Raw genomic sequence first — 15,864 nt, forward strand, 5'->3', positions numbered from 1 at the left:
ATTGTCATTAATCAAACAAAGATCCCTCTTTTCTCATTTTTTTGCCCCATTACAAATAAATGAGTCAAATTTCAAAAAACTTTGATTATAAATTTCTATTAATCAAGAGATAATATAGTCTTGTTAGGTTGTCTCATTGTATATTTTATTAATAAAAAATTTATATAATTTTTTACGCATTATAGAAATAAAATGATTATAAAATTGTGTTTTAGTGATCGTAAAAAGTTAAATAAGACTAAAAACAGGGACACAAGAAAATAGTCACTAAATATTGCTTGTTGGTTCTTTAAAAAAAGAAAAGACCGTTGCTAATGAACAAGTAATATCAGAAGATTTCCTTTTTAAACATACAAGTTGATATTTATTTAAGACCCAATTGCATATTTGTACCCCACTTACAAGGCTACAACTCTACAAGTGTTATGATCGAGCTTATGACTCGTTGACATCTTATTTATAAACATTATTATACGTAATAGCTTATAGCTATACGAGTTCTAGTAATAATAGTAGTAAATAATCATCCACTATACATAGTACGACAGCATCAAACTTAGAAAAATTCGTCAATCCATGTTCAAAACTTCAAATACAGATGAACACAGTTGTTTTGTGTAATGATAAAATAATAGTTACCGTATTTGCAAATGATTTCTTCTACGTAGTAACCATGGGTTAAAATATTTAATTGTTTAACTAGGGGTTAAACATAAGTTAAAAGTCCAAAGTGATATCATAATTGACTTAAAGCGAAATCTGATAGTAAAATAAATTTTTTAAAAGTTTTTAATAAATCACAAGTTTTTTAATTCGCAAAAGTAATTTTCAAAATGGCATTAATACACGGTAGTAATTAACAAAATTTCCAAAAAATTACTATGTGTCCAAACCATAAAGAAATGCCATAAGGTCAAATTAACACTATAAGAAAATTAATCTTTATGGTTAAATACAGTAATTATTTTATAAGTAATTTAATACAGTAATACTCATTAACATTCGATAATCCAGCTCTGGATTTAACAGATCAAGTGAGCAAAACAAGAGATAATTTGGCAAATCTGATTTTCGAAGTAGGAAGCATTTCAACATTTGTTGTTTTTTTTCCCCCTGTACATAATTACAAATATTACCAAGTTGTTTCAGGTCCATGAAGTAATTGAGCTGCTTCTTATAGCATGCTTAAAGGACAGTTAGATAAACCCCTCGACAATCGAAGACTACGCTATAGTCGTGTATATGTTACATCTGCCAAATCAAGTGCATAAATCACCTAAGCTAACATTATGTGGTGAGAGACGAAAGATTGAAAGAAGATAGACAGATATATATTACATAGTTACGCTACAGCCTACAACAGCTGCAAGAGCATTGCAGCTTCAAGCCCACCGTTTAGGAGGCCTGACTTTAGGCTTCACTGATGAAGAGCTAGTAGGCGCTGGTTTCTTAGAACCTGTAATATATCAGAACAATAGGTAGCAATTAGTGTTAAATAGTGCATTTAGATTGTCATAGACAAAATTACCAACAGCATGAGGCAACATGCAGCAAAAATGTCAAAAATCTGGAGCTGTAAAATTGGAAGAGTGTTATCGATTCCTTAGAAAAATACAAAATAAAACTCTTGCCCAACAGGAAAAGTAAAAAAGCTAATGAAAATCCTCAGAAAAATAAGGAAGACATAAATCTTCCCATCAAAATACATGTCCGCGTAATGTACAAACTAAAACTTTAATAAAAGGAGAAACAATATGTATCCAAAAATTATCATAGCTGAAAAGATGATATAAATGAGCAGTAGACATACTTGATACAGCTTTAGAGGAAGTCTTGCCAAGTAACAACTGAGAAGACCCTGACCGCTGTTTTTGTGGAGGTTTTGGAAGTTTGGTTGGCATGGTTGACCTGCAACAATATAACATAAAAGGGGTCAAAGACACAATGAAACATACTCGATAATCTAATTGCCTATGCAAAAAGTGTCAGTATGTTTTTAATATCAAACAAAATATGACCAAACATAACTCTGGTTATCACTATGCATCTGTCCTGTAAAGTTCAACCAAATAATCACAATAATCTGCTTTAGCAAACACAGGATTTTTGCTAAAAGCAGAATCAATACTATGACAAACGAAGACACGTAAACAAGATCAAGATCATATCCAAGGTCATAGATCATCTCCAAGGTCATAAGAAATGGAGTATCTCAGTATCATGTTGATTACTATAGCAACATAGAAATGATAAATGTAAAAAGGCTTACTTTTCTAGGTTTTCCTCTGGTTTGGCCGCTTCAGGAAAAAGTGTGTACTCCACAACACTGCAAATAGAACCATCAGTTTCCGTCCCCATTGAAAGGCCACTATCAGATATATCACTTAATCTCTCTTCAGAGTCCGCATCTCCAAATCCCAAAAGATCGATATCATCATTAAAATTTCGAACTGCATCAGATGCAGGAAGGTCTGGATGCCTCAAGATTTCACGCTGGTTCTTAAGGTCTTCAACCGAATGCTGTGAACCAGCTTCAGAATGTCTATCACTATGTTCTGAACCATAATCTTGATCAGAAGTTGGTCTGCTAGTCTGCCCTGACAATTTGCGCGACGATCGAGTTGGCCCAAAGGATTGTCTCCCAGAAGAAGAAAGCCCAGGCTTTAGAGGGTTCACACCACGCTTCTCACTGTTAGTACTAACCTTAACAAGACGAAAGCGCTGAATATCCTCATCTTTCTTTGCAATGGTAGCTTTCAGAGATGCAACCTACAAAACAGCTAAAAATTAGAGCATAGTACAAACTCATTTGATCTGATAGGTTATCCAGAGCTTCACAGTTGTCAGCTTATAAAATTGAATCCTTGCATGTATTTTTGAAGATTGCCATAGAGTGCAATATCCTTTCACTAAAGAGGCCTGACACTGAGGGAAAAACATATTTTGACAAGCCCTTATCATAAATAAGTGAATTCCAACTGTTCAGGCAATAAATTCTTAAAGTCAAGTTACTCAAGAGAGCAAAGTTAAATGAGAAAATTATTTTGATTCCTTCATGACTCATAATGTTAAACATTACAAAGCCAAAAAAAGTCATTCAAATCTGGGGCATTCTCATATCATTCATCTTTCAGCCCAAACACCATAGTATGACTCACAAATGCAACTCAAGCAAAAAAAGTACTGGTAATAAATCAATATACCGTTGTCCTTAATATCAATTGTTTCCTACGGAGAAACATGCTTCCAAGTTGATCTACTAATAAATGCATAGTGATAAGTAAACTGTGTTTAGAACAAATTCCTCATGAGACTATAAAATTGCAGAAAAGGCACTTCCATAGTTCCATGGGCATAAATCACAACTAGTCTAGAAAAACTTTTCTAAAGGATATAAGAACCAATCAGAAGGAAGATATATTATAGAGACAAACCTGGTCCATGAGTTCCCTAACATCTCTTCCCTCTTTGTTACTACGTGCCGCACCCAACTCCACCCCAGATACCCTCTCAGCAAATTTAAGAGTGCTGGTAGTTTCAGAGTAAGACTCCACGTCAGGGTTAAGCTGCACAAACATTAATGTCTTCGCTTGTCCACCTGAATCATATTTACATGATTCTTCATTATGATGATACAATGAAAGAAATTCATGAAGGGATAGTCAATTGTTAAGATAAATAACACAGGATTAAGTACTAGCCAAATACCTAGTGAACTCTGAAGAACCTGAGTGAGTTTGCTATTTCTATATGGCACATGAGAATTCTTCTGAGCTAATGCAAAGATAACATCTCCAAGAGCAGAGAGTGATCTGTTGATATGTTGAGCCTCCTTTAGTCTATCTCCAGTTGCTTCAGAGCGATCCACTCTTTCACTCCCTGCAAGATCCACCAAGTGAAGACAACCACGCAAGGCAGAATTGCTCTTCAAATCCATGCCACGGACATGGACTGTAAGAATGCTGCACATTACATTGAGTTTTATAAGACAAGTATTATTGCAATTTTTTTAAGACAAAATGTATCAAACATGTATTAAGGATAAAATCTTCCCTATGAATAGAGAAAATAGAATTCCAATTATGGTGTACAAGAGATATGCCTAAAGGCTCATAAAGCATGAGATGGAACAGAGAAAACAACTCTACTCAGCAAAGGAATCTTATCAAATATTTGACATTTTGATCCTTCTTTCAAGCCACAAAAGTACCATAAAATTCCCTAGCCATCATTCCACAAAACAGAAAAGTAGAAATATATGGTGTCTAAACATAGCCACAATACCGGAGCTTATTAAATACTTCCTCCCTTCTTTTGTACTTACAACATTTCTATAATGTACACTATTCACATACTCCACATTACTTAAATTTTGTGATTTTATACTTAAAGAAAAATAGTCATATGGGATTTCGTTAGATCTGTCTCAATATCTACTTTATTAAAACTAAATTTCTATAAATTTTACAAATGCAAATAAACATATTAACAGTTGAAGTATATGCATTGGCCAACGTGAGAAAAAATGTGGCAAGTAAAAAAAAAAATAACAAAGAAAGGGTAGTAATCATGCAAGCTTATGGTGCATAAATAAGTGCATCTTTTTAAACAAGCACAGTTGATAAAATAAATGTGTAATATTAAGCAAATTGAATGGTTAAGAGTGTAACATAAACAAGCACAGTCAACAAATAGGTTTCACAAGTATAAATAGAAGAAGTTTTAGAAAACAACCTATGAGACCTACTACTCCTTTCATTCAATGCTGTGGCACCTACAGCTCTGTTCATAAAGCCAATATTCATCAACTCAAGCACATCATTAGTAGACTTAACAGGGTGCATGCTTGCATCTGGGACGGCCAAGCCATTCGGTTGACTGGAACTCCAAATCCCAAGTGTGTGCAAGTCAAAGAAAAACATTACCAGTAGCACAGAAAAAATTACTATTATATCTTGATAACACGAAGTACAAGTATAAATATGATAATCAACATTTTTTTATTTGAAAACATAAGATAATTAACATACTATAGGGACAATAAAGTCAATCTCCGTGCTCACATAAGAGCAAGTTTAGCCCCAAGTCTTAAGACTTGGATGTGACATCATTTTTGGTGGTCCCCATTGAAAATGATGTCATCAAATTCTTGTTAAGGCTCACTAAGACTTACACAAATTTATCACTTTAGCCCTAAGACTTAAATATTTGACATATTATATGTAGAAAAGTGTAAAAAAAAAAAAAAAAAGGATAATAAAAACAAAAGTGAAGTGGGTGAAGTGGGTCTCAATCTCAAGTCTTAAGTTGAGTCTTGAAATTTCAAGACTCAACTTGAGACTTGCTTGAGATTTCTGAAGAAAAATGGGAAAAGTCTTAAGTATAAATCTTAAAACTCAAAATGATGATGTCACCCCAAGTCTTAAGACTTGGGACTAAACTTGCTCTAAGCATGCAGCAAAATGAGGAAATTAAGTACTTCTATGTCACATTTTCACTAATGTGTAAATGTCTTAATCGAGCCTAGTCAGGAGTTTTTGGAAAATCCATAATTCTGGGGCCAAATAAGTGGCAACAAGCCAACAACAATAAGTTGATAAATAAAGAGAAACTACAGATAAAAGCATGGAAAGCCAATATTTTTTTAATAAATAACATTCTAATGTAAGTGCTTTAGTGCAAACTGAACCAAGTTGCAGGACAAAAGGTGGAAGGGGGGAAAAAGCTATCAGAACATAACATCTAATAGCTCATAATATGAACCTGAACAGTTGCCAGAGTCATATAGAGGGATAAAAATCAGGAAATTATAATAAATAAGCAAAAATTAAAGGATATCTTTTCTGTGAACCATCGCATGTAAGCAAATCTCGGACTTGCTCATTATAAATCTCAACCATCTGAACACCAATTTCATACATGATGGAGCTTCTCCTATTCTGTGAAATTTGGAAAAGATCATGCAGTGCTCGATAATTGACACCCCAATCCTTCTTTGATGTCATATCAGGTCCAGTCTAGATAAAGAGGATTAAATAGAAGAAAATTAGCGAGGAGAAATTTTTTAATGAGGTAACTAGGTAAGCAAAGCATCAAAACAGAAGATGCAACCATACCATAGTATAAGTCTTGCCTGAACCAGTTTGACCATAGGCAAAAATACATACATTATACCCATCAAGAACAGATCGAATTAGTGGTTGAGTGTCAATAAATACCTCCTCTGCCAACAAATACATAGTCAACAAATCATCAATAGACAATATTGTATGGCAACAGAAACTTCCAAATACCCAGTAATAAATAATAAAAAAAATATGTAGTACAATCCCATGAATACAATAAAGATGCAAATAACTGAAAAGAACCTTGACTAGCTGCTGGAGCAAAGACCTTGTTGAACTTAAACAACCGCCGGCTGTCTTTCCCAGGTTTTAGGGGATTAACAACAACAAGCTCTCCTTTCTCACCAATGTACTCTATTGTTGTCTGTTTCTGATTCTGCCCAGGAAGAAACGGCCTTATACGACAATACACTCTGATATTTCCTACCAAATACAAATGCATTGAATCACTTAGTAAACACACAGCTAAACTTGATAAACAATGGCATAATGCTAATCTGCCTACTTAAGTGTACCTTTTAGATCCTGAACTTCATTGTATAATTTACGATTTTCTGCAAGAACCATGTGGTAACTTTCAGCAGCATCTACTAGTTCCTTGAGCTTTGTGCCTGCAAGATAGTTTCAGTAAAGATGTATCAAAAAAAATAGCCTTAGGAAAGACTTGAAAAGTTAAAATCACCACGGTCAGAGAACATCTCTACCTAGAATTTGAAATTCAAGAGGATAACAGTCTTGCGTCATCAAAAGTTCTTTCTTTACAGAATCTAACTCCTTCCTTAGTGCCTACACAAAACAATAATATTATGTCTAATCAGGAACTTTCATTTAAACAAAAAGATACAAACAGGTAACAAAATGCAAAACCCACAAATATCATACCTTCATAACATCAAATTGGGAATCTACAAAGCAAGAGTAACGAAGGTCTCTAATTTTCAATTTCTGAGTCTCGTGTTCAAATGTTTCCTCCAATTCATTTACTTTTTTATTTGAAACTTGTAGAAGAGACTCGAGATCCATGATCTTCTCCTGCAACTTTGCTCTAGTATCTTTCGCTTCAGATTCCAATTGTGAGCAATGCTTCTCATTTGACCTTTTAACCTCCTCTAGCTCTTTTTTGAGAGCTTCTATCTCTGCATCACGCTCGTCCCTTTCTCTCATTAATCTAACCACATCCTGCTCGCCATGTTTCTTCTTCTCCTCTAATTTGGTCTTCTCTGTCTAAAATAGAAAGAAAGAAAAAGCTGGTATAAACTACATTAAATGAGTTTGTATATCAATTACCATTATAGAGAAAACAGAAGATGTGAAGTCTAATACAAGTGTGTTATAGCGACCATAATACAACAATAGGATTGTAGTAAAATCATACCCGCCATGAGTGATGGGGCAAGGGTGGATTGTACTTGTTGTAGGTTGTACAATCCTTCAAACCCGCTCTATACTCGTATGAGCGGCATTCATATATTTGAAAAAAAAAATTATATAATTTTATGCTTTTGTAAAAAAAAAAAGTACTTAAGTAAAATATAGCAATAATTATAATAATAGCGTAATACTCACTCCGTCCCACAATATAGTTCTTGTTTTCTTTTTTCTATTTTTGGATAGTATATAAAGACCATTATACCCTAATTTTTTTAACTTTATTCATTATACTTCCTAAATTACCCTTGAATTTTGCACATATCTTGTACTTTTTTCCACTTTCCCTCTCTAACTCTTGTCTATAATTGTACTTTTCTCTCTCTAACTTTAATGTACTTTTTCACTTTTTTAAAATATCGTGAAAAAACACAAATAGGAACTATAAATTGGGACGGAGGGAGTAGTACAACAGCAGTAAAACTGTGTAATATGAAGTGATCTTGTTCCCGTAGTTTACTATTGTGCATAGTATCATCATTTTATATAGGATGTAGTGCTGTCATTTTCTGGAGGCGGGTCTAAGGAAGAAATTAGGTGGGTCTGGGGCAGGGAATATGTGGAGAAGGCGGGGATTAGATGGGGCGGTGTTGATTTTAGATTTGTACCCATCGGGATAGGGATGATGATGGATTTGGACCTGCTAAGAGGATGAGGATGGGGATGGGTTAGGTGGGGAATCAGGGATAGAGATGGGAAGGCCAACATCCGCCCAACTCGCCCCATTGGCATCCCTAAGTAGGAGCTTTTAAATGAAGAATATAAGATGTCCTTCCAAATTCAAAAACAGATTGGGCGTTAAGCAAGGAAAAAGGGTGTAATAGGATAGAATAGGTCTGAGTTGGTGTTCACATCATGTATACTTTGAGTTGGTGTTCACATCATGTATACTTTGAGTTGGTGTTCACATCATGTATACTTTGTATATAAATATGTAATATTAGACCTTTGGAAATGGAAGAAGATACATGCACTAATAAAAATATACAGTCAAAGCATATCCAGAAATGGTACTTTGTACCATATAAGAAGCATCAAGAACCACTAATTAAAAGATTAAGAGAGCACCTTAATTTGCCGAAGATGGTTTACAGCAACCTAACAATGAAGAAAGGAAAAAAAAAGTCATTCAAAATCAAAACCTAGTACATGCTCATGAAATCCTAAAGCATAAATCAAGACTACCTCACTTTCTAAGCATAAATCAAGACTACCTCACTTTCTTCAGCGGCCCCAACAGCAAGCGTCTCAAGGGCTTTCACTTTCGATAGATATTTACCTTCACGAACCTTGCAGAGATTGTTTTGCTGCAGGAATATGCAATATGAGAGCCCGGGCTTTTAGGAAATAGACTAATTACATCAATTGCATAGTTCAAGCACATTACATTTTTTATTTTATCTGCTTGATTTGACACCCGGCGCTCAATCTCTCGTACAAGTCTTTTCAAAAGGCAAGCCACACGCTGAACGCATAATCAAAACTATCATGAAAAAGAACTTAAACATGGGACAAAAAAACAAAACAAAAGTAAGTAAAAAAATTACATTTAAAAAAGATTATTAAAAAAAACGTTACATGAGATACATCCCCACTCTTTCTATCCAAACTTTCATCCAAGACCCTGTCCACCATGCTAAACAGCAATTGCATAGGAGTTTTCTGCAATTGTAAAGAGCCAAAGAGAATGAGGACCAGTGCCAGATTTGTAAAGGTGAAGTCTCACAGAAATTTAATAAACATGCAGAAACTTACATCTAAGCTGTTCCACTTCATCAATTCTGACACCTTGACATCAGGACCAAGGTTTCCTGGAACACAAATTATTGTTTTCAGATTAGAAAATAGTAGTAAAAATTAGGTTAGTTTGGTATCAGATAAATTAGCAGAGGCTTATTTAGCAAGAAGTATTACAAGACCTAACAACTGTCAAAATTAAATAGATAAGGAAAAACTTCAATCTGATGCCACAATAGCCAAGCACATAAGGTTCCCTGACTTCCCTCACCCAAATTAGAGCAAAACATAGAGACAAAATTTAAACTTCTATTTCATTAATACATTCATTTTTGTGTAACACTGCATACATTAGTACAATCAATGATTCGATGAATCCATCAACAGCCAAATGTTCCACTTCCACATGATACTAAACATTTTATTTTTGCCTTTGATTACACGTGGATTTCATTCTGGGATAGACGATTTCAAAGCCCAAATGCCCAATACTAGAGCCACTTTTATAACAATGAGCTCCAGACTTCAAGTAAAATAAAACTCCTTTATGCTATACATGTAGTTTACAAAATGGCTTGTTAAGTAACTTGATGCAAACATATATATATAGTCAGATGTACAAGTCTGAAATTGCTGGGACAACCATAAAAGCAATCAAAGAGGACCGCATACAAAGGACAGCGCTTAAATGATGTATTTACCATGGGAACTGGGAACCAAGCTCCGGAGAAAACCCACTTATAGCTTGTTTTGTTTGCTTAGGAATCGAATTCCCATTAAAATTTATACTTTAAGGAAAGTTATTCTTATGCAATTCCAAGGAAATAACTTTGACATTTTTGGTTGACAATAAAGGAATTTTCAATTCCCATGAATTTCTACATTCCCATGTTATAAAGGGAGTAAGATTCCAAGGAAAACTTCATTTCTTCTTTTTAGTATCTAACAAATAGGTACAAAAAATTATACTTTCCATGAATTCCAACAACCCTTATTTTATTGGGTTAATTAGACAAGCACTAAATTGCAGGTCAATCTAAAATCACCGTCTCAATCTCTTTCAAATCCCTATAAAAGTTTTTGATATGTGTATATTTGAATTAATAACAGCATTGAAGACTAGTATATATAGGTCACATCAATGCATGAATAAATTGACAGATCAAAGACTGTCATGCTTCACCCAAGCACCATCCATATGTCTCCATTGAACTAACTCCACCAAATGCAAACAGTGGTTTCAGTCATACTTTATTTTATAAATTTGGAAAATTTGAAACTCTAAGTATAGTAGTTGTATTTCTCAAAATGCATAACTTTTCACCTAGGAGGCTAGGAGAAAGACAATGGGATGGTGCACAAAATGATTGAATTAAGTAAGGGAAACACAGCTTGAATGATACCGATACAAAACACAACATTGATCTAGCAATGCTTTGGTTATTAACTAATTAAACAAAAAAAATTAAGAAAATAAATACTAAAAAAACAAAATTTTGAATAACTGCATATACAACAAGCAATTGTGGAACATGCCACCTTCTGTTGGGAGCTCACTCCTTACAAATCCATATAAAATCAATTTTTGAAAAAATAGGTAGCCAAAAAATATTAAATTTGCGCCCATTATAGTTACTTTATCATTAATAATACCAACACAGCCCAGTGAACAATGTTTTGTTACATTAGGTGTGTTACATTCATTTGATTTTTTAAAATTATATATTTCACTTGGTTAACCCTTACCTAAACATATCTTATCTTAGCTTATCTAGACTATTTAATCCTTATATGAACTTTTTTTTTAACGGTCCTTGTATGAACTTAACACAACTATTGTGGATTTAAAGAAAGCAGAACAAGGCCTAGGTCTATAAACGGCATAGACATAGCATAGGCCAAGCATCCTGGTTCATGAGATTGGTACTCAAAATTCATTACTGCTACAACTATCAACAGGGATGGGTAAATGTCCTTTAGCCATTTTCCGGTTCAATTCAAGAGATAAAATAAAACACTACAGGATACAAGAGTGGGGTTGCAGGCTTTTTAGCAAGGCCTATAAAACACAACAAAGAAATTATGACAGTGGTAATTGAGGACATCATAACATGTTGAAGTATACGCAGTGGGCATTAAAATCATGCTCATTGTTTGTCAGTAGATGACAAAGAAACAATTGACATTTACTATGAAATATTTCCCAAAATTAGTGTCATTCCTATGATAGAAGAATATGACCTTACCTGATAAAGTAGTACTGCGAAGGACAGTTTGAAATTTTGATTCCCATGAATTCCTTCTTTTATCTGGTCCAAACTTCGTAGAATTGAGAACATCCAGCTGGGAATTATCAGTAGTATCCAAATCTTCAATCTCTGGCACATTCCATTTCTTTCTCACATGATTGCGAGCAGCTTCCCTATCAATGTTAGAGCTAAACTTACTCTTAAACACCTGAAGCCACTCCAAGATCTTGGTCATTGAACCCTACAAGTCATCCGGAATTTACAATAAAAAATTATAAATAAAAGAATAAATTGAGCACTGGAGGACACATCTAAGCCAACTCTATTCACGCTAAAGTATGTGAAAATTGTTTGAACTCTTCTGCCCAGTTATATGACAAAAATGAACCTGTGTGAATTTGTAAGAACTTTTCTAAAAGCATATTATAAAAATAGAGCAACTGGGACAAGGCCTCAATCTGGGAGTTTTACTACATGCACTTGTTGATTAATTTAGTAAATTACAGTAATACCATGCTTTCTTCCAATTTCCAATTTTGTATGAGGACCATTTCTTCATTTCACCAACCCAAGTTGCATTGCACAATTCAAGAGGTATAATATGGGGTTTTACATAAAAGTACCTGTTCTAAATCTGAAACTTCAAATCTAGGCAAGCCCATTTTATCCAAAGTTGACAAAAACCTTTCGACCATGGCTTGGGGCTCCAAATTATGATCCTGAAGCAGAAAAAAGCAATTATCAATATTTATAAATAAGATTGACATACTGACATGGAGATAGAAAAAATCAATAGATATGTTTGCTTCTGAAACAACAACCCGCCCCAAAAAAAACAAAAAATTGTGCATATACCATTTCAACTGCTCCAGGGCTAAGCCTATTCAACAAGTGACATAAAACAGTTCCATCTTGCAAACAAACTCTTAAGTCCTCAAGTGAAGAGTTTGCTGGAAAATTTAAATCAGGGAGCTGCCCATTCAGCCACTCAATCACGTCTAAGTGGAGAATTAGAGTACATGCACGCAGTACAGAAAAAACATCAGCACGGCTGAGTAAAGAAAGAAGAGTTGAGAATTGAGAACAATTATAATGTGTATTAGCGTACCCATGATAGTTCTATTGAAACAATCAGTTTTTCCCTCATTTCCATTACAAGCTTCACCATTAAAATTCAATAACCCATTGCCTCCCAAGTGCGCTTGTGTTTGGAGGTCCATTAGCAAATCTTTAAAAAATTGCTTTTTTTTCTCACAAGCACTGACAATTGCAATTTCAAAATACTCACAAGAAAATCATGGCAGGTCCCTGAAAATTGACCAAACAGCAACACCGTCATTTTAACAAAAACAAAGAATGCATGATTTAATCTTTCACATGCGTGCAAAACAAGTGGAACATTATAAAAAGGCTAGAAACAGAATGAAAGACTGCCCTTGAATACTGGAACTAACAGCACAGAATTACAATATACTGAATATTCACAACTAATATCAAACTGTTTTTTATATTAGTCTAAAGGATGCAGTCCACAACTTCCCGTTTATTATTATTTCAATTTAGTGGGGCAGTAGTCGGATATAGTTAATATTCTTAATAATGAAGGGGAAAATATTGTTAATTGCATGACATTCTACGGATTGTATACCTCAGAATCTTAGATCATCATCATAAGATTACCATTTACCAACATACAAGCGTAAAAGTAGGTAAGAGGTAGTTAGTAGTAGCAAAGACTATAAATTAGGATCACTGACACAGTATGACAAAAGTTTGCACAGATAAAATTATTGCTAGACAGATGTATTGCAAGGTTTATATGAAAGTGAGTAATGTAATGCTCATTCTTCCACTAAAAAAATATGTGCCACAGAAAATAGCACTGGTTGATATAGATGCCATAAGTCCATAACACGGACGATAAAAATTGCCACGGAGAACAATACATTGAGCATACTTTTTTTTTTCCCCATATGTCTCCCACAGTATTTGACCTTTTCACTTGCCACATTTCCTACAATATATCAATAAGAACCTTAGGCGAAAAAGTGAGGCACTGACCAGAAGATGAGATATAAATAACATTCATCACTAACTGAACCTTAATACAAGACTTCCAATGAGGTAATGACAAATATGGAAATTGCCGCCTGACAAAATCTCTGAGTCTCAGATGGAAATAAACCTTCAAACTTTAGGAACCTAACATTTGCAAAAGATCGATAGAGGTAATACCGAAATAGACATAGCCTTCGCCAAAAATTGCACAACTAGTGGAAGAATGGAAGTAACTACCTTAAGAATAGAAAACCTAACATTTCCAACAATCTCATAACCGTTGACTTGCAGCATAAGTATTTAATCACAAGGCAAACATTGCACAATAAATAAGGTTTTGAGATGAAGGTATACAGCTAAAGAATCGTACTAAATCATTCCACATTAGGCTTTCAATCATGTTGGTACTTCAACAATTACTCCATATCTGATATAACCATTATAAAACATTCCATCTGTGCAGTGAATTATCTCACGGAAAGCAACCGTTAATTTACTTGAGCTATAACATCCTAAACATCTCAGCACTTTCTATCCAAAAAACAGCCATCCGAATTCTCAACTTAACAGTATAGCTGACTGAAACAACAAAACAAACATATCAAAGTTCCACTTATCATTTTTATTGTTGGCCTAATTGCTACCAGCCTACCACCATCAACTCCTTACATCAGTCAGCCTCATCCTTCGCAATATTTGAGCTACCATATGAACTTTTAATTTACGCGTTTGGGAACTTCTATCAAGATGATCCAGTCCATAGCTTGATGCTCATTCAATTTCCTTTTCACATTCTTGAACTCCACAACTTGGAGCTCTTCTCCAGCTCAAGATCAAGCTAAAAAGCACAATCTTGGTCCATAGTTAAGCTTGAATTCGAGAAAATCAGCTATATAACTACTAATCCTTACTCTTCTCTCATCAAAATCCAATCAAACCATAGAATCAAAAAAATCCAGCAAAATTCTCAAGTAAAAGTTTAAACATCAACTAATTGAGGTATCAAATTCAGCAAATTTCATCACATTAACCTAAATTATCCATCTCCACAGATCCATCTTCACAAACAACAATTCAACCATAATCCATTACAACAATCATTCACAAACATACAAATAAAAAGGTCAAAACACCCAAAACTTCATACAAAATCGCCTAAAAAAACACAAATTAAACCTAAAATAAACCGCATTACAGATTAAAAATACAAGCAAACAATAATGCGAAACATACCTGAAAAAATAGAGGAAGAAAATCCGAAGAGGAAATTGAAAAAATTGAAGGTGAGAGAGAGAAAAACAGAAGGAAATGCTAGGGTTTATGAGATCGGAAAATGGAGACGAAACCCCTAATTGATGAACCCTTCTCACTTTCTCTCTCCTCCCTTTCTCTCTCTAAATTTTGCTTTGAGAAAAAATGGCAGCCTTTTATTTTCTCTCTCCTCTTTTTGTTGTCCTGTATTTTTTCGTGCAGTAGCAAAGATGGTGAAGGCTGATGAAGGGTTGGTTTTGGAATTTGTCTATTTTTTTTTTTTTTAATTATTGTAATCGTACAAAATTTGTTAAGAGTATTCAAATTTTAATTTTGTGATTTCTTTCAAAAAAAAAAAAAAAATTTAATTTTGTGACGTATTTTAAGGAAAATCGTAAAATAAAGAAAAAAACAAAGGTTATTTTTGGGAGTTTTGATTTGATTGGGCCCACTGTTCTATATTTGGAATCAAGTTCCCGCCTAATTGAAATAGATTGGATCTTTTTTGTCTTTGTTTCCCTGTATCTTGAACTTCGAATAATTTTATGAGTAAGTTGATGGGCCTTTCTATTAACGACAATAAACCCCATGTGGGTGGCCTTGCCCAACTCCCATCACATGTGCATCCCGGCACCTCCCCGACGGCAACCTCATCGTGACTAATTCGATGGTGGGTTCGATATATGTTTAATTTAATTCGGAAAATCTATGAGTGTTAGGGATAATCTGTATATAGTCTTATAATTCAAACCATTCATTTTTTATTGAAAAGTACTCCCTATATGTTTTAATAAATTAATGTCACATTTTGACAGGAACAAAATATTAGGCAACTTAGTTATCCTAAATACAATAAGAGGTATGTGGGGGAGTGGATTATTAAAAAAAAAAAAAAAAAAACTATTTGCATGTGCAAGGTACGGTTATAATCATTTTAAATAATTAAAAAGACTTTGTACTTCAACGACTTCAATCACTCCTTGTAAGTAATTTCTAAAAGAAAATCAAATAACTTA

The 15,864-nt window shown here is 34.1% G+C and overlaps 1 protein-coding gene across 1 annotated transcript; it reads right to left on the reverse strand.

Moving 5' to 3' along the window:
* Window positions 1-1,051: 1,051 nt before the first annotated feature.
* LOC110702419 (kinesin-like protein KIN-14J) lies at window positions 1,052-15,220 on the reverse strand. Its single transcript, XM_021880121.1, has 22 exons — window positions 14,831-15,220; window positions 12,648-12,847; window positions 12,395-12,537; window positions 12,163-12,258; window positions 11,537-11,780; window positions 9,309-9,364; window positions 9,132-9,215; window positions 8,941-9,018; window positions 8,768-8,860; window positions 8,622-8,651; window positions 7,008-7,349; window positions 6,830-6,911; window positions 6,641-6,736; window positions 6,369-6,548; window positions 6,117-6,223; window positions 5,839-6,017; window positions 4,735-4,899; window positions 3,709-3,962; window positions 3,435-3,598; window positions 2,270-2,769; window positions 1,811-1,908; window positions 1,052-1,456 (listed from the first exon to the last, which is right to left on the reverse strand). The coding sequence occupies exons 2-22, from the start codon at window positions 12,757-12,759 to the stop codon at window positions 1,383-1,385; spliced, it is 3,177 nt and encodes a 1,058-aa protein (XP_021735813.1). The 5' UTR covers window positions 12,760-12,847; window positions 14,831-15,220; the 3' UTR covers window positions 1,052-1,382.
* Between the last annotated feature and the right edge of the window lie 644 nt (window positions 15,221-15,864).

Source organism: Chenopodium quinoa, unplaced genomic scaffold (genome assembly GCF_001683475.1).
Source record: "Chenopodium quinoa cultivar QQ74 unplaced genomic scaffold, ASM168347v1, whole genome shotgun sequence".
Taxonomy (NCBI): Eukaryota; Viridiplantae; Streptophyta; class Magnoliopsida; order Caryophyllales; family Amaranthaceae; genus Chenopodium; species Chenopodium quinoa.

Excerpts from the sequence above, each read along its gene's own strand:
- LOC110702419 (XM_021880121.1), bottom strand. The coding sequence starts at position 12,759 with ATGGACCTCCAAACACAAGCGCACTTGGGAGGCAATGGGTTATTGAAT. Across the intron at positions 6,912-7,007 it reads CCCAATTTGATGTTATGAAG|GCACTAAGGAAGGAGTTAGA; the intron begins GTATGATATTTG and ends TGTTTTGTGTAG. Across the intron at positions 3,963-4,734 it reads AGGAGTAGTAGGTCTCATAG|CATTCTTACAGTCCATGTCC; the intron begins GTTGTTTTCTAA and ends TGTAATGTGCAG.